Source organism: Aulonocara sp. 'chitande type north' Nkhata Bay, linkage group LG5 (genome assembly GCF_057382095.1).
Source record: "Aulonocara sp. 'chitande type north' Nkhata Bay isolate Kocher_YH1m ecotype deep benthic linkage group LG5, A_spYH_male_GT1.1, whole genome shotgun sequence".
NCBI lineage: Eukaryota > Metazoa > Chordata > Actinopteri > Cichliformes > Cichlidae > Aulonocara > Aulonocara sp. 'chitande type north' Nkhata Bay.
This window is the reverse complement of record NC_141348.1, coordinates 20,263,525-20,287,262: the sequence shown is the minus strand read 5'-3', so window position 1 is coordinate 20,287,262 and position 23,738 is coordinate 20,263,525. Positions and strand designations below refer to the sequence as shown.

The following is a 23,738-nucleotide window of genomic DNA, read 5'->3' as shown; positions in this document are numbered from 1 at the left end:
ATGGTTTTCATGACAGGTGAGGTTAGAGAGAAATAGAGAGAACTAAGCAGAGATACAGATAAAGATTACTATAAAGAAACAGACACAGTCAGAAAACCACCCACCTTGCAGAAAGAATGAAATTGTTCAATTTCCAATCCTGCTGGAAAGGTTAGGATAGATGAGATGAATGAAAATCCCCCTCTGGGTGATGGAAATCTTGTGAGCATGTTAACGTGTTAATGGTAGAAAATTCAGGAGACAAGAAATGTCATAAGCAGTTGAAGCTTGATATCAAGGAGACAAGACAAAAGCAGGACTAGTTAATAATTTGAAATTCATCCCAATTCTGCAACGAGGGTTATTTTCAATGCGGTCAGAACTTATGCACATCACGTGACCTTGCTTGCCTATGTCGCCTGCTGTCGGGGGGAGGATCAACTTGACTTGACAGACGCCCCAGTGGCTATCAATGTTCAGGGACAAAAATGTGTGGAGTATCTGGGAATTAAAAATGCCCAAGACCTTTCCTATAGGGAGCAGGGTTTAATAAGAATCTTTTCTTCTTCCTGCTCCTTTTCACACATGGTTGCAGTGCTTTACTGATAGAAAGTGTGGTTGGTTTGTCTGAAAGAACTAACTGTGGAAACTGTTGTACCAAGTGTGAAATAAATAAATAAATGAAATGAACTGCGTTCAGTTCTGGTAAAGTGGGAAGAAAGCCAGGAGAATCCATTATTCTGACTGGTGTGAATGGATCTGTGGAAGTTCAAATGAAGACTAAGAAGTCAAGAGGACAGACAGGAGATGATCCAACTCTTGATGCAAAAAATTGAAACTATGTAAAATGATCCTCAGTGTTTCCTTATTCAGGCAAAAGGGCAACAAGTATTAAATGCAAAAACACAAAATACCTTACAAGCTGTAAGGCAGTAGTAACAGAAAACTCTGTTACTACTGCCTGAATGATGCCTGACATTATCAAGAGTTTGTTTAAATGATATTTGATATTAAAGTCATGATTCTGATGCAGTCCTTATATCGTCTCCTACAACTCTATAGGGATTGTGAAAACCAAGCTTTTCTGTTTGATAAGTCATCTTCACCATTTATGCCTAAATGTTGCTGTCCTTCGATTGGCTGATTAGATATTTGTGTTAACAAGAAGTTGAACAGGTGTTCCTGATAAAGTAGATAAAGTGTAGCAATATGTAATCAATTCAATTTAATGAAGTCAGGGTTTAAGATAGGAGGTTTCTTCCTGTCAAAAGGGAGTTTTTCAATCCTACTGTCACCAAGTGCTTGCTCATAGGGGGTCGTCTGACTGTTGGAGTTTTCTCTGTATTATTGTTGGGTCTTCACCTTTCAATATAAAGCACCTTGAGGCAGATGTTGTTGTGATTAGGTGCTATAGAAATAAAATTGAACTGAATTGAACTGAATATTGCTTTTGACTAAACAAGACTGAATATTATTCTATACTGAACTGTCTAGACTCCAACTTGTGGCATCCAGCCATGCTCTTATTTCTGGCTTTGTGGGCTGTGGTTTTGTAATATTCACCTCTGAAACTTGTGCTACAGCCAGTGGTGGCAAAAACAGAGGTGGATGATTTTATTCTGGCACTTTTAGTGATAAATATTTGACATTTGCAGCCAAGTTTCACTGGAGCTATTTTCTGCAAAAAAACAAAGACAGCTGCCAGGGAGGTCTGTGACTTCCAAGACTAACCAAGACAATGTTTCTGTAACAAAAAGTTTTTAGTTCTTAGAAGACCACAAATAATCCTGCTTCCACAGCCTTTATGTTGGGATCATGGCGAAAGATTCAGTGGCAGCATTTTTAAAATCAACAGGCTTAAGGCCCCTACAGGCATGTAAGAAATTGAGTCCCACTTCTAGCTGTTTCTGCCCTATGACTGATACATCGATCATCGATCATTACCACTGACAGCTGAAGCGAATAACATAAGGAGCTAAATCAGGGTCAAAACATTTGTTCATTTGAAAAAGTTTTGATATTTAAAAAGAAAAAGTATTTAAAAACAACAACAATTCAACAATTTGAATAAATTTAATGTTAATATTTCTGATTATCCTATAATGGACTTTATTGATGGGTGAATGTTTGAAACATATTGATATAAGGTGGGGAAAAAATTTACCCAGCACAGGGAATGCTGTTGTCTGATTGGCTGGTAGGTTGCTAAGCCACAACAGCTATGAACTCTGTGCAGAAATGTAAGAATCGCCCATTCATGTCTGTATATTATTTTAAAAATACATATAATATACATATAATATATATAAATATGTTTTAAATATTCACAGCACCTAGAGAGATAGCTCTACCTTTATAGATAGGTAGATGGACAGATAGATTTAATGGCAGCCATAACCCACATACACTGTAAATGTAATCATCTCAAAAGTTCTTAGATTTGCAAATATAAATACTTCTACTGTAGCTTCCACCTCATCCAGGGGGGCCAATAGTTGGAGACGAGGAAGCGGCTGTGGTGTTGGTTTGCACTGTTACCCAGCTGGGTATCCTGCCTCTCCCCATATGAATCTGTTGACATTCACAAAAAATTTCCCCCCATTTCTGCTCCGGTAATTTGCACTGACATTCAGGGAATATCGAAGCGGTAAAAGGCAACGCATGCTTAAACACACCTCGTCCTCAATGCTCCCCTTAACATTTTTCCGATGTCTTTTCTGCACTTTTAATCATGCACCTCTCTCTGTCGCGTTCTTGTTCTTCTTTGCATTATTAATTCAGCTTTATTCAATTTGCCTGTCTCCCATGGTCCCAAATGAAACGGCACGCATCCGTGTAATTCCCTTAAATATGCAGGTTTTTAAAAGAAATCCTACAACAGACCACAAGAGCTGACTGTCGATGGTAGCTGTCAGAATGTCAGGGAAAAGGAAACGTGCCATCTAAATTTTTTCGAGCTGGAGTGTTGGAGTGAGGGAAAACTGAAGAGAATGACAATAATTCTACCTCCTGCTTGTCTACCATCAGTGAGCCACTGAGTAAGTAATTTAACCTCCATCTGCTGCAGTGCAGCTGCTCTGTGGGCATCAGTTGAAAAATGTGGTGTTTATGGTCAGCAGTCTGTAAATGGCAGCGCCTTGAGAGTGTTTGTGCACAGTTAAACATTTCTGAATCAATAAAAATAAAAAACACCGTATTGTCTGTATTTGAAGCACTCAGCCTAATCATTCCATTCATACCTTTGTTCACTAATAAGAAGGTCAACTCTGGGTTTTGCGGTTGGTGGTTATGCTTGGTATGAGAATCCTATAATCCTATAATTCCTATAATTTATAATCCTTATCTTTATAATCTCTTCTGCTATTTGCACGTTCTTTACTGTAAATTCCTAAGTTAATTTGTAAATTTTTGTAGTAAATTGTAAATATTGTAGAACTTTTCTTCTGTCATTTAATGGTCGGGCATTGTACAGCTACAAGCATTTCACCCCCATGTCATACTGTGTATGGTTGTGTGTGTGTGACAAATAAAATTTGAATTTGAATTTGAGAAGATTTGTTGTATGGATTTGTTATGTCTTTCCTCATGTGATGTAATGCATCTTTTACCTTTTATCTTTAATTATCTTCTCCTATCCTGATGTTTCTTCTGTGTTTGGTTGCATACGTGCTCGATCAGAGCGGCTGGTTTTGTAGCTGAGTGGTGGTTTTTATTTTCTTTTAGTCTGTGTTTTTAAAATGGGCTTAGACAGCTGAGAAGAAAAAAGAAATATGAGCAATCTAGTGTTTTTCTAATCATGGCAGAACCCTTTTAAGGTCTTTAAATCCTGTATGTTTACTGTTGTTTAAAAGATAATTATGGTTATATGAAGAATTGGTAGAAAATCATCAATCTTTGCCATTTAGGTTTTCCAGACTTGGAAAATCCAGCTGTTAAATAACACAAGAGTCCACAGGCACCCGGGCGTGCTCGTCTTAGTTCAGCTTTACTTGTACGCTGACATTTCCTAAATAGCTCTAAACACAAGGTAGGCTGATTTAAAAGTAATTAGTTTTGCAGGTATTTGGTAATAACCCAAAGTATGAGACAAATTAAAATCCTGACCCGATGATTGCGCCAGAGTTAAAGTGAAGGAACTCCAAAGTCATACACGTCTTTACCAAATGTCATAGTAATCCATCCAAGACATGATGGGGTTTTGCACACAAAAATACAAATGTCAGCTTCACAGTGGCTCAAAGAGAAAAGCCAAGGGATGACCAATGCCACTGCAATATGCTGCCTGAAAATAATACATGATAATAATAAATCTTTGTCTAGAAAACGTTGAAATATTTCACTGGATAAATATCCTTTACCTGCTGAATGTGTCTTGTGGTATGTTTGGAAAACTAAAGTCATGCTTTGTATGGTAATATGATAGCTCACATCTCCCTCTCGTAGTGAGGTAAGTGGTGTTTACTCTAACAGCAAGAAATGGTTTTGTTTTTCTCCGTCTCTGAGACACACGAGAGCCTTTCAACAGCAACCTCTCTAGGCACGGACACTACTACACATAATGTTCAATATATAAATATATCAATGTCATTATTATAAAGAGGACACTCATTTTGAATTATGTGCCATATGTGCCATTCAGTTTTTATGCATTTGAGGCCAATGGCAAGAGAGCGGCATACAATCTGAAGCAATCATGAAAGAGCCAAGGACCTTTGATGTTCAGATGAAACAAATGTCTTGTTTGGCGGCAGAGCTCTGCTCTTCTCTGTTCCTTTCTCTCTATCACACATCCACATGTACACAATGAATTATTTTCATTAACATTTTAGGAAATGCTGGAGTCACGTGTCAGAAACACATAACCCTGTAAATAAGCACAATATCATCGTAACACAGTACAGACATTATACCGTGACAGGTCAGGTTTGATAAAAATGTCCACATAATTTGACATAGCACAGAAGGCCAAACGTAGTCTCAGCAACAGTTTCCATTAAGCGATCTGCTAATTTAGCCATTTGTTTAAAGAAGGGCTCTGAAACTATGAGCTCAAGAGTGTATTTTTCAGTCACGCTAAAGACTAATGAACTTGTTGGCTGGTAATCACGACTGCCTCACACTACACCTGCTGAGTGAATGACAAGGGCTGGCTGATGTTTCTAAGGAAACTGATTCCCCTCGGTTGTTGTTTAGAGCCCACAGACAGGCTACTTAGCTGGACTTAAGTACCAGAGCTACTTCATTTAATAACACTGAGTGCAATAGTTTGGGTCCTTATAAATCTTTTAAAAGGTTGCTTTTAAGGTTTGTTTGAAGCACTTTTATTAAATCTGTGTCGCTTTCAGTTGAGATGAAATCAGAGTGGAAACAAAAGACTCGTCTGATTTACATATTATGACACTACCGGCTTATAAACCTGTATTCCAAATGATGCTGACATCCATTCTTACCCAGTATAGTTGCTTCAGGTAAGCAAGAACAGGTTTATCTAAAGTGTAGCACAAAACTGAGAGCCATATGTCTGTAGCATCAATCAGTGACACGTGACGGATGACAAAAAAGATGACAACATGGCTCGCAACTTGTGACAAAGACACAGTTAGTGACCAATTTAATTCTGCAGTTTAAGGGAAAACTCCAAATCCCTAGGCTGTGTGAGGGATTTTGCAGTCATGGTTTGGGTTTTACTTTTCTCCTTAGTGAATATGTTCACTGCAAATCTTCTTTATCCCACAATTAAATGTGTCCTATATTTATGCATTTTCATCTGTTCCTACCATTTTGCATGAGCAGTCACTGAGCATGAAACTGATTTCAGTCATATGCATGACCTTCACAATCAAGTTTCAGTTTAACACCTGTGGGAGATTTTAGACAGACTCTATGGATGGCACCCACCAGCAGCAGGCTATTATCAAAGCACCAGATGAAATTTTTTTTTGGTCGCACCATGAGAGTTCAATCTTAGAAAATCAATGCCAGGCATCACACAAGCTGCTTACTAAAGTACTTCATGTTGGTTTGGCCTTTAATTTCTCACCCATCTGCACTACATTGCAGTGGAAACAGCTAGCATGACTCTGACTGTCAAATTAAAAGCACAGTGTGCAAAATATCACTGCCGGAGGTCACTGGATTCTAGTCAGTTCCCTTTTCTTACACCTCCCGATTCAAGTGAATGATCCTAGCTATGATGGCCGCTGTAGGACAAACAGCTCTGCCCACCATATATACTGAGTGTAGGCTGTCAGTCCTTCATTTACCTCAGCTGGGTGTCCATATCTGTTTGCTCTGGAGAAGACTGTAGAACTTTGTTAAGAACTCTGTTAGGAGTCTGAATCAAATTGATGAGTAAGTGAAGCTCATTTTTCCATCGTTGTTAGCTGTTATTTTTTCAGCTGTTAGCTGTTGTTAGCCAGCATTAGTGAAGCTTTCTTTGAAACAGCTCTAATATTGTAGGACACTTAGCAGAGAGAGTCTGAGTTTTAGAACACTCAAGGCTAACATTAGCTCACATAACGTTAGCGTATAACCAGCCATTGTTATTTAGCTGGCTCGTTGTCAGCTAAAGACACAGCATGGTCACTTGTCTAATCTGCTGGCAATAGGTAACTGCAACAATATCGGGAATAAACAAGCATGTTTATCCATGTTTCCATGAGTTAAAACCCTGAAACAGTTCATGCTTGAAGTGAGCGTGAGATGGAAATGAGTTCGGAGAGAGATGGTGAAAATATATTTGTACAAATGTTATATGTAAATGTATAGTTTGAAACAGCAATCTGCAAACTTTAAATCAAAAGTAATTTATATGGCATACTAGGTACGTGGCCGGTTTTTAGCCACACTGTTGGCCGTGTGTGTTGCCAGTCTTTTGTCATTTCAACACAACTTTTTAGTTAGTCGTGTTTTTAGCTGAAGTCTAGTGATTCAAATAGGATGTATTGAGTATTATGTAACAGGTGAAGCACAGTATTTGGACAGTGACACAATTCACATTCAAAGGGAATGTGCAAATCACACAGTGCACTAAACAGCACCTGACAAGAGGCTTTGAGGCCACACAAGCTGATGAATTAATTACTAGCAGTGCTAATTACTCGGTGTCTTACAATAAAATTCATCCTGCTCAAGACCGTGACACCTGAATACAAAGTCTCTTACAAACAAGTAGCAGCAAAATCAATTAAAGTGGAGGCCTCTGCTGACACCAATACCCCTGAGAACAGAGTGGAGCTGTGAAGGGATTTTGACATCTTTAGCATCTGTTAAATACAGGTCTGCATTTATAATGGGTTGATGGATAGATAGTCTCATGGGTAGATTTTACAGAAAGAAGAACATGTGTAATGAAAGCATCATCCTAAACATATTGAGTGAATATTATCTACCTCCCTCTGCCTTTCTCACTTTTTTCTAAGACAGCGACTCGTGTTGTGTAGAATCAGACAAGCAATTATAGGTTGTTTTGAGTGTTTTCATCAGCGTCTGTGTTTCTGTCCCTCTGTCACTGGTCATTAATTTTTCCTTCCCTCTGTGTGTGTGCGTGTCGCTGTCTCTCTCGCTCTCTCTGCCATCAGGAGCTTTTTTTCTATTCTCTTTTTTTAATATAATGAAAATCACAATGGCTGCTGCCTAATTAAATAAGCACTAATTTCAGGAAGATTAAAGCCATTACAATTAGCCAGAGAAAAGAGAGCACAAGACAGGGGACAAGAATAAAATACACTTATTAATTTGTGTGCCATTTATGCTCAGGATCTATGAAATAAATAAATAAAACATGCCTGTTTTTTCATGTGTGTTTTCAAGTCTGTGCACACATTTGCATATGAAGGACAGTATACGTTTAGAGGCTGAAAGAAAGGACTAAAATTAAGTTATGCATTTTAATGTGATCTTATTTGTACTTTATGGTATTGCAGAATTTATAAAGAAGCAGATTTATGTACATATGTGACACAAACACATAGAAGTAGATATGTATAGAGATTTACTTCTCCGACTTACACCATATTAGATACTTTGCATTTGCAGGTGAAAAGCGAAACAGCGTACTGAAACATGAAAAACAAAAGCAATATTCTAAAACATTCCCTGATTTTTTTTTCCAAATGTTTTTCCAAATGTTTGGACATTTTTCAAGCAATGAAATATGAATCACTCTTCATTACTCAACAGAAACATGAAACCAAATTTCAGTCGCGAGTATATCTGCCAGGGAAATGCAACACTTTGTGTGTGAATGTGTATATGTACATGCTCATTTAAACTCTGTGTTTTTACTGTTCCTCCACATTACAAACTCAACCCCATGGAAGCTATTAAAAGAAGCAGCAACTCAGCCTGTTATCTATAACTTGCAGTGAAAAGTTGCTAATCACTTTAAATCCTTTGTATAAGCTAACCTTTGTGTCCTGCACATAATCATACAGGTGTTTAATATCTCACGGGAATGGCATTTAAGGGTATTGTTTACTGCATATTGACTAAGTAAGAGCACTGAATTAAAGTGATCCCAAAATCTGAATCAGAGTCAGCCAGAAACCAGTGATCAGTCATTACAAGCCAGAACCAACTCCTCATGTACTATCCCAGAGTTACACTGGTATGCCGGCTTTCACCATGTTAAAAACAGGCTTGCCCTACATACGCCATGAATGGTGAAAGGTTGATGTAATTATTTTTGTTTTGGTTTCCAGCGGAGCTTTTATTTTGCAGCCTTTAAAGAAAGATTAAAGGCTGTCGTAAAAATGAAATTTGGCAAGCACTTCCTTTATCTCGCAGCTGCAGAATGTCTCAAAGTAAAAATGAATGGTTTGGCAAATACTCCATTTCCTTTTCTAAACATGCCATACATATTCCCACTACAGATAGACATGGCTCGATATTAAATTTCTAATAACATTAGTAATCTCTATGCTCTCAATATAGACTTTCAGGGCAAATTATATTTGCTAAAGCCCCCCCATGAGCCGGCAACTTCAGTGGAAAATGTGAACCAAGGATAGAGAGAACGCATAAACACACAGTCGGAAATGGTTTGGTAACAGTTTTGCAACTTTCATCATCACAGGTGTGCCGACACAACCGAGCCCTCTTTCGTATTATGTATTAAAGACACAAGACATTCAGTGTAAAGTTCACTGCACAAATTATAATGGATTGCATTTATATAGCGCTTTTCTAGGCACCCAAAGCACTTTACAATTCCACTATTCATTCACTCTCACATTCACACACTGGTGGAGGCAAGCTACAGTTGTAGCCACAGCTGTGTGTGACAAGTCTGTCTATCAACAGCACGTCCCCTATGTTGCTGGTAGAAATATTGGCATTGACGGGCATTTTATTTAATAATGGATGTCATGAAGAGAACAGAGACAGAGACTTGGATTGTAAAACATAGATATTACTCTTAAATAAGACCTGTATGGAAATCTTTGCACTAAAGTATACCAGCCTGGTGATTTGTATGTCCACATGTGTTCCTGCATTTGAACAACAGTTTGTCACATTACCAGAAAAAGAGGCGAAATCCCAGAAAAAGAAACACTTGTTGCAGACCTTTTTTTTTTTAATGACAGCACATTTCTAACAATCTTTGTTCTTTTAAACATGTCAGCACAAACCATCTGTTCCTGAATCTGTTTTTACTGGTCAGCATTTGTTTGATACAAAGATCTACACAAGCAGGGATTTTAGACGAGCCTGCACTGGGTTCTCTTTAAATTTTTACTTCATTGAAATCATCATAAATATCTCAAGGCATGTCTTTACTGTTCTACATGCTTTCATGGGTGACCTACAAAGCGCTGGGCAGGTAGTTTTAATGTTACAGCAGATAACTGCAAACGCAAAGTCTGGTAGAAAACACAAGTAGAAATAAAAGTAATTCGATGATTATGATGGACACAATCTAACAACTTAATGAATAATAAATAATAAATCGGTTCAAAACCCCTAAAACACTAATTTAAAAATCAGCTTACACAGATTTAATTTTTTGTTTGTTTGTTTTTTAAGTGAAAGTGAAAGTCATGTCAGGTTCGCCAGTGCAGGAACATGGTAATCATTTTTTATATTTACCAGTTAAATATCGGTATTAGTGATGGGATTTCCGGCTCTTTTTAGAGATCCGGCTCTTTCGGTTCGGCTCACTAGAAAGAGCCGGCTCTTTCGGCTCCGAACCGGCTCTTCAGGTTGTTTTGTTGCTTTAATTAATTTATTATTAACAATAATATAAAATTATGCACAAAAGGAATTACTAACGTAAAAAAAAGTGGTTTTATTTATATATGTTTATATATAAATATATGCGGTGGCCCCTAGAGACAAAACACGTACAAACTCCAAAACACATTTCTAGCATGAACTGAACTTCCAAAGCAGAGCTACTAGATCACTTAAATTACACAATTGAAAGCATGTGTGTATTGTTTGTGTATTTATACACAGGCACTCATATATATTCAAATAATTTAAAAAAAAGTTCATTTACCTGTTATTACCACACACCAAATCCGGTCGTTGGTACTTGCTGGCTTGTGTAGCCACAAGATAACAAAGGCTCAACACTGTGCCCAGCATCCTGGAGCACTTCTGTTGTCTTTTGTACGTGTTTTGAGTTTTTATGTGCTTCTGAGTTTTTACGTGCTTCAGAGTTTGTACGTGTTTTGGAGTTTGTACGTGTTTTTACGTGTTTTGGAGTTTGTACATGCTTCAGAGTTCGTACGTGATTTGAAGTTTGTATGTGCTTTGTCTCTAGGGGCCACCGTAAATATACTTTTATTTCTTCACTCCACATAAAATGTAATAAATAAATCATATAATACAAAAATCAACTATTCACATTTCAAGTTTTAACTATTTAAATTTTCAGCTTTTTCCTTTTACAAATTTAAAGTGAAAAGAACACAAAACACTGCAAACCACAGCACAATTAAATATAAATTATAATATGAAAACAAACAGAAGATGCACATTCTCTGTCATATGGACCTGCATGAATAAACTTTCTGAATCCTTTATCATCTGCAACCGAAAATAGTTGTGGATGATTACTATACCTTTCTTATGTTGTTGTCCCTGCCTCTCTTTCTCTCTCTCTGTCTCTGTTCCTGTGCTACTGAGTGTAACTACCGCCCCTCCCCCCTCTGCCCAGCGTAAAGCACAAGGCTCGCGTGCAGAGTGAAGCGGAAAAAAAGTGCGAGAGAGAGGCTGAGAAAAAGAAAAAAAAAAACCCACGTGACGGCTCGCGATAAGGAGCCGGCTCGCGTCGTTCACGTCAAAGAGCCGGCTCTAAGAGCCATTTCGTTCGCGAACGACCCATCACTAATCGGTATTCAGATGTTCTGTCTTAATGCTCTCCAGGGTAACACATTCAGACGTAAGAACCAGCACATTGTACTGAAAGCAGCATTTGAACAACTTTGCCTGAATGCACAATAGCCCGGCAGACTGGTGATGATGATGGTTGATAGATATAGAAAGACAGATAACAGGATACCCCATTAACACTACATTTTCCTCGGCTAGTGTGAGAGCACAAGCTGAGGAGATGAGCAGTAATTTAGGTAATTTTGCTCTACTCGATTCCCTTTTCTTTAATGACAATAATTATCAGTGGATAACATCTGTAGGATGTGGGTGTTGGCCCCCACCCACCTCTTCCACCCCACCAGACACCACCGGCACACTCACACACACTCTCCTTTCTTGTCTGGTTTGTGTCTTTACCGACGTCTCCTTCTAAACCGCCCCTGTGTCTTTGCCTTTTTTCCCATCATCCGCCCCCTCTTGTGATTTCTCTTTTTACCTCACGTTCTTTCTGGCCCTAAGTCAGTGTCTTTTCTACTAAATTAGCACCTCTAGTCTATTTATACACATCTCTCAGTCCTTTATAACTTTGTACTTTAATAATCTCCTCGCAGCTGATGTAAAGCTTCTGAGAAACACGCAAGCTAATGCTTCACTAGCATTTTTTAAAGGAGACAAAACTTACATCAATGAATTCATCTTATTTTCAGTCAGTACCAGACAAACTATTTATTATTGCAACATGCTACAGTGCCATGTGCTGGCAGTCAACTGACATCCAAGTTCGTCTAATGGACACATTTTGTAAGAACCCATTTATGTGATTTTCTGCAATCACTTTCTTAGAAAAGCATCAGAAATGCCAAGCTGGATCTAGTCTGTATGTTGTTATTTAAATGTTATGTTCATACCTGTGAAGATGCCTAAACCAGATATGCAGGTATGAAGCTCCCGAAAGAGCGTTATTGACCCAAACTCGGAACTGAGATAAGTAATTGCATTTGTGTCAAAGTCATTTTTTCTGCCCTTTCTCCCCTCTTAGCACTGTCTAGTGTTCCTCAATCACATTTGGAGTCAGGGGGCATTTTGCCTTTGCGAAAATTGGCTTGAACTCCTACTCACCCCAGTGGTTTCTCCAGTCGACTGGCTGGCGATCCAACAATCTCGCCAAGAGTACAGAACATCTGACCCAAAAAGTCCTGCAGGGAAGAAAGGAAGGAAGAAAAATAGAAGATGAAAGGAAAAAAAGAAGGGCGGGATTGTAGACGTGAAACAGAAAGTCTACAGATCAAGTCAGATTAACCTCAGGATGTTCCACCAGATCTCGTACCACTGGATCGTTCATGCAAATTCAAGAATTTGATAAATTCACTGAAGCTTGTTCACTCATGCTCATTCGCAAGGTCAAAGTTAACATTTGGCCGTCCATACACAGTTTACATCAGCAAACTATTTCATTTTTAGTGGGAACATCTTCTGCTAAAAAGGAAAAAAAAAACCTTGGAGAAGTGATGAAAGTGATCATCACGAGAAGTACTGTATTTGCTACACTTAAAATACAACTGATACGATGCGTTTCATAAAAGGTGATATTACTGTGATGTGCTAAATGATGTGACGTTGTGTTATCATGTCCATTGCTGGTGTGAAGCTGGTTTATAGAACTGAACCCAAGTAATCCAGTAGGCTACGTATGCATGATTGCATACTGGGTTAATGCAATGGTCAAAATGTTTTCCACTAAAATCAGGTCTGTTTCACACATAGGCAACTTAACAGCACCGTGAATTTTTTCCATCCATCCCACCTGTCAACAGACGTGAGATAACAGTATAACGTGGTTACACAGCAAAAGACAAAACGTTTTTAAAAAAGCACATCTCAACAGATCCAATAAAACTAGCACGAGTACATGGAGAATCCATTGTGTGGTTGTTTCAAAGCCGTGAACTAACCATATTAATTGCTTCTTTGCGATAATTGATTCTACATTTCTCACTTTGTAAGAGCTCATCTGACCAGACCTCTGTCCAACATAGAAAAAACATCAACAGTTCTACAGTTCAGTTTTTGCTGTGATACTGTTTCCACTTCTAACCACAGAGATAAATGGCCTGTAAATGGCCTGTATTTGTATAGCGCTTTTCTAGTCCCTAAGGACCCCAAAGCGCTTTACACAACCAGTCATCCACACACCCATTCACACACTGGTGATGGCAAGCTACATTGTAGCCACAGCCACCCTGGGGCGCACTGACAGAGGCCAGGCTGCCGGACACTGGCACCACTGGGCCCTCTGACCACCACCAGTAGGCAACGGGTGAAGTGTCTTGCCCAAGGACACAACGACGAGACTGTCCGAGCCGGGCTCGAACCGGCAACCTTCCAATTACAAGGCGAACTCCCAACTCTTGAGTCACGATCGCCCCAGATAACGTCAGGGTTTCAACCATATTTGCTGGGTAACCACATAACCAAAATCTTAATACAAATTGTAAAACAAAGGGGAAGACTCGATGGATAATAATAATAATCTGAGCTGAAGGAGAATACTATTAAAAGAGCCTACCTGTACTTTGAGTCCCTCAACTTCAAAACAAAGTAGAGACATATTTCAAAGTATTTGAATTTAACCCGTCATCAGAAATTATTGTAACCCACTCAGAATATGCTCCAACCAACCTGATGTAAACCACTCATTTAATGAACCGTGAGGTATTACACATGATGGGATAAGAAGGAGGCATTCAGTGACCCGTGTGTAATGGCCAGAAACATGATTGAACACAGTTATGACTCTAGCTCATCATGTCTGTGGACGAAGTCTCTCAGTGTCAGCCGGCACTGATCTACTTCATCAGACTCCCAAGTTTTTCTGCAAAGAATCTCATTGTGTATTTTTCAGCATAGTCTTTCCTGAACTTATCAGAGGCAGGATGTGGGGCAAAAGTCCTTAATATTGACCTCGACAGACTGGGATCGTTAAATAATTTATTGGGCTATAGAGTGATTGATTTCAATGAGTCTCTAGGTTTTTTTTGAGCCAATTAATTCCACTCAATGCAGCCCATAAGAGCCTGGAAACCTGATCATCTCGATGGCGTTGAATAAAACATTCGAAAGGCACAAAAACTACATACTTCCACTGAAATTACTGTGGCCAGTAACAAGAGCTGTGCAAATGGCTTGACTTGGCTCTCAGTTGTTTTTATTGTGATCAGTGGCACCTTCTTTTCTCCTGAGAGACGGCTCATTCATGTGAAACAGCAGCCATGCAGTGTTAGAAGTGAGAGAGATGTTGGGACCTACGTTGAGTTCTGCGGGCTTCCAGAAAAGTTGGGCGGCAGCAGCAACAACAACAACAACAACAACAACAATAACAACAGAGCACATCATATACCAGCACACAACACCATATCAAATACCTAGCACTCCTGGCACTGTTCAAAATGGGGAAGTGGGACCCGAAAGACGACAACATGCTGTGCCACAAAAGTAAAATCCAAACCCCAACAGAGGAACAGTTAAAGCAAGTGATGGAAAAACGCAAACCTCACTTATCCAAATACACCAAATAATCACCCGCGCTGATTATTTTGACATTTTCAATGCTTTTCTGTCACCATAGTTTCCGGTCATGAGTAAAAAAAATTTGTTTTTCCCCCCCAGAAATGATTAAGAACAAAAATAATGTAATGCATTGCTTTAAATGGAAACTAATGGTTAAAAGCATTACGTAATCCTTTTTTCTACATGAACGTATATTATGGTGTTACATACTATCCATTACTATAGTGCCAGTAAAACCAATAAAAAAAGACGATGAAAGAACCAGTTGCTGATCAAGTAGACATTTAAACTGTACATTTACATACGAAATATAAGTACAGTATATGACTGCATATCTAAAAACAATAGCACTGTGAATAAAAGAGAACAAATAAAAACTCTGTATTTGGATACTTATGTGATCAGGCAATAGATGGGGTTTGCTTTATTCCACCCTAAAAACATGCAGCAGGCGACAAACTAATTAAAACAAGCAACATTAGACCACTGATAAAAGGAATTTTTACTATCTTCCATTTTGTCAAACACCATATTTAAATGTTTACATGGAGGAATTTTCTCCACAGCAATTCAAGCCAATAATTCAGATTTTACCCAAGACTGATCTCCATTTATCTGTGGTTCAAGGTTTAAAATAGCTGTGAGTACTCACGTGTTTGGACAGGTCGGGGCTTTTGGAGTCAACATCATACCTGAAAGGAAGCAAAATGAAAACAAAAGCCTTACTTTATACATTTGACCGATGTGACATTGCAGGAAGGTTTTCGAACAAAAATCTTTGTATCTTTTTGTTTATCAAGTTGAAGAAACGGAAGGAAGCAGGAGATAGTCATTATAATTGGTGCAGTGCATGGATTACAAAGAAATAAAGCACAGGGAAAGAGCTAAAAGAAAACAATATAAGGTGACACTTAAATGTGCTGCACTGAAAACTGCAGTGTTTAGTGAGGTGAGCAGAGGTGGGTAGTAACGAGTTACATTTACTCCGTTACATTTACTTGAGTACGTTTTTGAAAAAAATGTACTTTTAAAGTACCTTTTTTGCACAATACTTTTTACTTTTACTTGAGTACATTTGTGAAGAAGAAACGGGACTTTTACTCCGCTACATTTGCAAAATTCAACTCGTTACTTTTTAAAAAATAATTAGTTTAACACATTAGATAACATGCTGCCAGTGGAGTTTCCGGTAACTTTTTTACCAATGAGATGTGGCCATGCAGTCACATGACCAGTTTGAAACTGTGGCGGGCAGTGCGGCCCAAACGTTTCAAAGTAGCGGACACACGAAAGAAGAAACATGAAAACATAGCGGAGCCGTCTACGCTAGAGCTGAAGAGGATGAACACCCTTGGCCTCATATACAAAGAACGTTTCGCTTAAAAGCAGTACAAAAGAACAGCTATGTCTTCAGTGTCAGTGTCTTCAGTGAGAGCCAAAACAAACTAACTTTTCAGCGTGAAAAAACTCAGCTCGTGTAACCTGAGGAAACGGTAAGTTTTCTCTAAATATCTTCTTAGCTGTGGTTAGCTGGATGCCAGCCTTATGTTACAGCAGCTGTGTCGAGCTCAAGCTGCGAGTCATATTTTCGGCGCTACGTTGTAGTGAGACAAGTTTGTGGGTGTTTTGTACAGCTTCAGCTGTCTTTTTAACTGCTCGCTGGTTAGCTAGCGTGAGCTATAAGCTAACAGCTAGCCTCGTTAATGACGCTGGAGTTCAACGCACATGCAAACAGCTCGTCTCTACTGCTTTAACTGTTAAAACAGAAGGCAATACTGCGGCTGGCAGAATTTATTATGTGAAACAACAGCTTGTTTAGTTTAAACAGTCTGCATTAAGCTGGGCAAACAGTGTGCGATTTTTTTCCAGTCGCATTATTCAGCTCCTGCTCAAACTGTACAATTGAATCGCAGGGGTTAGAAGTTCAAAGGTCACGATGCAGGGTCTCACACTATACGGCCTGATGCTCTGATGCGACTTGAGTGCTCAAACTGTGCGTCCATAACATGAAGCTTATCATACAAAATCTGTCTCTCGCTCTCCCTCTCTCTGTCTTTCACTCACTCACACACCACCACCACCATCAACTTTGCTAAATTACTAATGGAAAACATTGACCAGACAGCTGCAATTGAGCAGCAATGTCCATCCAACTCTTTTCATGGTTGTTGTAGTCGTCACAATTTTGTGAGGCCACACTGAAAAGCCTCGGATACGGTAGCGTCGTACGGAAGCGTAGAGCTGCCACCCAGCCAAAAGAAAAATAGAAAAGTATATTGTTCTAACAATAGTATATTGTTAGAACAATATACTATCATGTTAGTACAATAAACCTTTCACGTTTGAACAATATAATATCACATTATTACAATATACAGAATTATCACGTTCGTACAATATAAATATTATATAGGCCACATCGCAGCTCCCGTCACGGCTTCCATCAATGTCTTTCTCGTCTTTTCCCAGAGTAACAGCCAAACAGGAGGATCTATTGGCTAGCACTGCTTAGCCTTGCACACATTCTTATTTTAAACTTAATCTAGAATTCATTGCAAACTGTTTGTGCGGGATATGAATGACAGGATTTTGTTTTTCTACAAGAGTTAGTAAAAAACATCTCCAGTGTGATCAAATCTTCTTGCCAAACATCTGCAGCTTGGCAGTGTATACTGCACTATAATGACCAGACCCAATTCTTTTGAAAACCATACACCTTTCACGGGTCTCAACTTCATCAGACATCACCTCGACACAGAGCTGGATGAGGCCAGGGCAAACAGCAGCCTAACCGACTAAGATGATGGATCCATGGGGTCAGGAAAGCCAGAAGCAGGGCTGGAGAGGTACCTTTCATGTCCATTCACTGGAGGTGTGGATCTATTGCATGGCGTTCCTAACATCAAGAAGCTGTCGATCAAAATCAATACAGCCCTTCATGCATCTGGAGCTTGTGAAGGACTTCTCAGTCATGCAGGACTCCTGTTCACTGCTAAACAATGACAGCTTCACAGCAAGAACCTTGAGAGCAAACTGCTGCTGAAGCTTAACCATCACCTCACTAAGTGAAGAAATGGCACATTTTTGCTAAATATGCAGAAATAGATGCACACCCATACAACTTATGGTAAACTGAGCTGCCTTGTATGTACATATGATGAAGATACCTCGTTCTAATGTTTTCTCTGAGGCTGCTGTGCCATTTGGAGCAAAAATTAATATAAAGTTTACAGCATATCTTGTCACTGGAAATTGTTTGCACTGTTTATATATTTATATTATTTACTGTAGGTATTGGTGAAAAAAGCTTTATGTTGTGAAAAACTGAAATCTGGAAAAAAAATTTATTGATCTTTTTACATATATTCCTTTTGAAAATACTAAAATTTGTATATTTATTTATTTTTGTTTGTCTGATAGCATTTATTTATAAAATAAATCGGACATTTCAAACAGTTACTCGCTACTTTATGGGCTCAAAATGTGGTCATAAATATTTTGTACTTGTAAAAAAGATTTGTATGTGTAAAAAAGATTTGTGTGTGCGTAAAAAAGATTTGTATGTGTAAAAAAGATTTGTGTGCGTAAAAAAGATTTGTGTGTGCGTAAAAAAGATTTGTATGTGTAAAAAAGATTTGTGTGTGCGTAAAAAAGATTTGTATGTGTAAAAAGAATTTGTGTGTGCGTAAAAAAGATTTGTATGTGTAAAAAAGATTTGTGTGCGTAAAAAAGATTTGTGTGTGCGTAAAAAAGATTTGTGTGTGCGTAAAAAAGATTTGTGTGTGCGTAAAAAAGATTTGTGTGTGGACTTAGAAAAAAAAACCCTGCAAGTTACAAGTACGGATTTTTGACCCTATTTTTCTTCCCTTCATCTGATTGGTCAATGTCATGTCAATCACAAATGTAACAATCCAATCAGAGAACAGATGGGTTTGGCTGTCGAGGGGCGCTTTTTTTGAACTGCAGGTCTTTGAAGGGAATAAATGCCCTTTTACATGCCAACCCAGCGTTTTCCTTCATCACCACGAAGGAAAACAGTCTGTGGTCGTCCGAGTTTGGTGATTTTTGTGTCACAGGTCTACGTGTTTAATACAGGGACTTCCACAGCCTTTTCAACAGCGCTGCGGACCGCGGGGTGGGGGCGGGCAGTGTTTTGGAAATGACAGTCTTCATTACAAAGCTTTCTTCGTTATGAATTAGCATACATGTTTTTATTGAACATTTGAAGAACTAGCAAAAAAAAAAAAACTCTTGTAGAGGACATAAAGTCAGAGATAGAAAAGACAAGGAGCAGGTGCATCTAGTACAGGTAGAGCAGCTGCAAAAACCCACAGAGCCCAGCAGCCAGCGTAACAAATTCTGGATCCTTTGCTTTTAGTTAGCAGTTAGCATTAGCAGCGTATCCTGCATCCGATGTGAAAGGACTTTTATGCTGCGCTGTGACTCACAGCAATGGTCCTGGGTCAGCCCTGACTTTGTGTTAAACTAATCCTAAAGTAATAATGTTATTTCTAACCACTGATATACCACAACTTTTTCCTTTCAACAGCTACTGAAAGTTAGGGGACCTAGCTGCTATCGGATATTTATATAGCGATCCTCCAGCTTCAAACGGTATCACCCTTCAAGGACCTGCAGTTCAAAACAGCGCCCCTCCGACAGCCAAACCCATCTGTTCTCTGATTGGATTGTTACATTTGTGATTGACATGACATTGACCAATCAGATGAAAGGAAGAAAAATAGGGTCAAAAATCCGTACTTGTAACTTGCAGGGTTTTTTTTTCTAAGTCCACACACAAATCTTTTTTACGCACACACAAATCTTTTTTACACATACAAATCTTTTTTACGCACACAAATCTTTTTTACACATACAAATCTTTTTTACAAGTACAAAATATTTATGACCACATTTTGAGCCCATACTACTTGAGTAGTCTTTTCACCAAGTACTTTTTTACTCTTACTTGAGTAACATTTTTGAAGACTACTTTTCACTTTTACTTGAGTAATAATATTTTAAAGTAATGCTATTCTTACTTGAGTACAATTTTTGGATACTCGACCCACCTCTGGAGGTGACTGAGCATCAAGAGAGAAGAAAAACAAAGTTATGTGTGAAATCAGAATGAGGAGAGATGAAAAGAACCGAGATCTTAGTGTCATTTCAGATGTTGTTATTTGTTGTGCTGAGTAATTGGAAAGGGGTTTGACTACAGACAATAGGACCTGAGTGGTGGACCTGATCTGATTTGCATGTGAATATAAAGCAATAAAAGGGAAAAGGGACATATGTGATGTCCCAGGATTAAACGTGTGATGAAACAATGGATCCCGTTTGCCTGGAGATCAAATCAAATACAATTACTGAGTAATATGTTGAATAAACAGCATGCAAGACTTTCTCTTGGTGAGCTGCAACTGTCTTTGACAGCATAGGGTGGGACAGATTTAGAGCGTCACGCTGCTCAAAGAGATTTGACAGATTTGTTGTTTCAAATTTAAATCAATTTAAACCATAAAAGAGTTAAACAAACTGCATTAAAACCTGAGGAGGCATTCCTGGGCCCTGTTTCAGGAAGCCGGTTTAGTGCAAACTCTGAGTAAGTATACGCTGAGTTAACGAAAACTCTGGGTTTTCGGTTTCACAAAGCGAGTTTAGATTAATTCTGAGTGAGTTACTATGACGACACACTCCGTGAAGCTAACCTGCCCCCTAGCAGGTTTACTTCAACTAACCCTGACCTTCTCCGCCTCTTTGTCGGAAACCTGACTGTAGGAAGTGTCAGACATGGCGTGTCCCTTCCTTGAAGAGCCAGTAGATGTTGAAGCCCAAATTCTCCGCAGAGCTCTCCGCCGGGAGAGAGTGATTAGAGCGCGTTCGGACATTTTATCATTTCCTGATGATTTCCTGTGTGAACGTTACCGTTTCTCAGCACAATCTATAATTTATTTGAATAACATCCTCAGGCCTAATATTGCTCATGTGACACATCGCGGACATTCTCTCAGTTCTGTACATATTATTTGTATTGCACTTCGGTTTTTTGCAAACGGGAGCTTTCTGTATAATATTGGTGACGCTGAGCACGTTTCCAAGGCTACCGTCTGTCGGGCAGTCAGGAATGTTACAGTTGCACTGAAACGTCTCCTGTACTCGTTTGTGGTGTTCCCCGGTCATAGACCCACAAGATTTATCAAAGAGGGATTCCACAAAATTGCAGGTATCAGGATGAACGAAACTTACTTCATGATGTGGTGATATTTGAACTACTACTTAAATTTTACATTTATTTTCACGGTTCCCAGGCGTGATTGGCTGTATAGATGGCACTCACATTCCAATCATTGCTCCTTCAGTAAATGAAGGAGACTATGTGAACAGGAAGTCTTTCCACAGCATTAATGTACAGGTACATAGTTCCCTGTAGCATTTCAAACTAACAAATTTCATTATAGTAATGGATGCTAATTTGTGTTCTCTGCACTGTGAAGATCATATGTGATGCTGCCAACATTATCACAAATGTGGAAGCCAACTGCTCAGCCTCTGTGAGTGGTGGTGGTGGAGGACCCCCACCTGTTTTTCGGGCCTCCGCTTTTTTTCTGTTGGCTATAACGGGTCACATTTGAGCATACAGAGTAAGCAAATATGTACTTGTAATGTGCTCAGATAATTTCAATAAGTGCTTACAGAAAGAAAATTAATGTAGCCTCTAACTGCAATTGATTTACATCGGACAAACAGACCAAGCACTATGGCTCATAATACAATTACACCTTACCTGTTTGGACTATATTTTTATATTTCATTTTTACTTGCTGCCAGGAACATTTGGGGCCTGTTGGGTTGCACCTGCGCTCACATCACATCACAAAATCAAATGTATAACATAAAAAATAAAATCAAATATAATAAAATAACGTGTTAAATGGGTGGAAATCCCTAGATCAATGTTTAAATTAACACTCACGCATTGACTCTGTCGGCTTTGTTTTGCCATGCATGCTCCCTTTGTTTTGCAGCTGAGGCTGTGTTATTTTTTTTCCGCGGAATTTGCATGTTATCGGCATATACTGCCATCAGAATTTCGGCCTCAAGCGCTGTAAGATACATTGACCGCGCCTTCTTTCCCTCCGTCTCCATGGTGACTCGCTTAATCTGTGCTCCACTAATCAGGGCTTTTTGTATCCTCGTGCGCGCGCTTAACTTGGGGTTAAAGCAACTCCGCGTTGATTGAACTAATTGTTATCAGCCTTTCTGAAACAGAATATTCCGAGTTGGACAGTTCGGGGTTACTCAACCCTGAGTATCGTTTTTCACTCTGAGTTTTCTAAACCGGCTTCCTGAAATGGGGCCCTGGTGTCCAAATTACAAAAAGCATCTTTTTGGAATCTGACCCATCCAAAAACTTTAAGGTTAAAAGCAGATGTGATAATATTACCAAAGAAATCCATTATATTATCGTGTTCTTACATAGTTGTTTTTTTTTTTTTTTTAATACATGTTTTGGGGGCTTATTAAGCAGATCAGATTCAGAAACACTTGTAAGATTAGATTTGTGTTCATATTTAGGCTGGATCTCTCTTGTGGAAAAAATAACATTAACAGTTGCTTCTTCCAAACAACTGCTCTCAATTAACATGTGCTTATACCAAAATATGATCACTTTATCTTTATTAACAGTCTGCAGATGTTTAAGATTGCTGTCAAATCTCTAATTGAAAAATCCTTGATTAAGGGCGTTTTGGCCAATTACTGCCAAATATCCATTACACCCTTTATTTATGATTATTTTTACTCATTTTATTCATTATTTGTATTAGATTAGCATGCAATAATGGTTCCATTTTTAGGAGTTTCATTCAGCATTCAGAGAGCATGATAACTCAGAGACAAGCATGGGTAAAAAGCATCAACCATCTTCTCATATCCTCACACAATGGACTCCTCTCTATAGCTATCACGCTGGATCTCGGTGTTGCATTTGACACCACTGATCATATCGCGCTTTGACTCAAAAGACGAGCACTGTGCTGGTCATATTTATCAGATGTTGAAAGTCTTCCAAAAGTCATATAAGAGGTTCAATGTCGTGTGCTGGTTGACAATGCATATATTTCTATTGGCAATTGGTGATCTCAATCTCTGTTTTGGGCCCTAAAAACATGGCATTAACTTGGCCTCTAGCGCTGCTGATTCCACTGAGTCATTTTTGACTAGAATATCTCCTTTAACTCATGCATTTAAAGTCATCTGTAGCGATACAGATGAGCCGTCCAGCATTATTAACATTACAAACATGCCTTCTTAGAATGATGCTGAAAACAATCCCATTTATTAGTTACTTCTGGGACCAGCAGTTGTAATTCTTTATTATCAGGATATAGCTCCCGGAAAGCTTCTACAATATGTTGTTCTGAAGATATTAAGTAGCAAGAGAGATCCCATTTCTATATTGCTATAGGCTCAGGCTGCTGCTGGACCTCCCATCAAGCACGGAGCACGTCTCTTATCTCATTTCTTCCTCTATGCATTCATGTAGCCTTGTTCGTGTCATAAATTGTGTTTCTTTCCTCTTCATTAAGTTGTGCATTTTCCTCTCTGGCCTTTCTCTCTCTGAAAGTCTTGCAAACATCTCCAGGTCCGCATGATCCTGATCTGAAGGTGCTTTTCTTTTCTTTCTTTGCTTCCCCCTCACCCCAGTAGGTCTAGACAGACATCATCTATAGCAGGTTCCTTCCTGGGGTTTTTTTCTCACCACAGTCAGGGTGCTCCTCAAAGAGAATTGCTGCTTTTGTCTTGTTTTTTTGAATTGTAAGGCTTACCTTATGATGTATATGAAAAATGCTGAGATTTACATTTGT

At 38.8% G+C, this 23,738-nt stretch overlaps 1 protein-coding gene across 3 annotated transcripts in view; it reads right to left on the bottom strand.

The window, feature by feature from the left end:
• The window catches only part of cpne5b (copine Vb), a 138,381-nt gene that overhangs the window by 77,351 nt on the left and 37,292 nt on the right, over positions 1–23,738 (bottom strand). For 2 of the 3 annotated variants that reach the window (XM_086291939.1, XM_086291941.1), the window contains 3 exons: positions 15,521–15,560; positions 14,608–14,622; positions 12,421–12,497 (listed from right to left, as the gene is read on the bottom strand). In XM_086291939.1, the coding sequence (XP_086148065.1) occupies positions 12,421–12,497; positions 14,608–14,622; positions 15,521–15,560 (132 nt within the window). The remainder of the gene's footprint in view (positions 1–12,420; positions 12,498–14,607; positions 14,623–15,520; positions 15,561–23,738) is intronic. The other variant, XM_086291940.1, reaches the window with a different exon arrangement.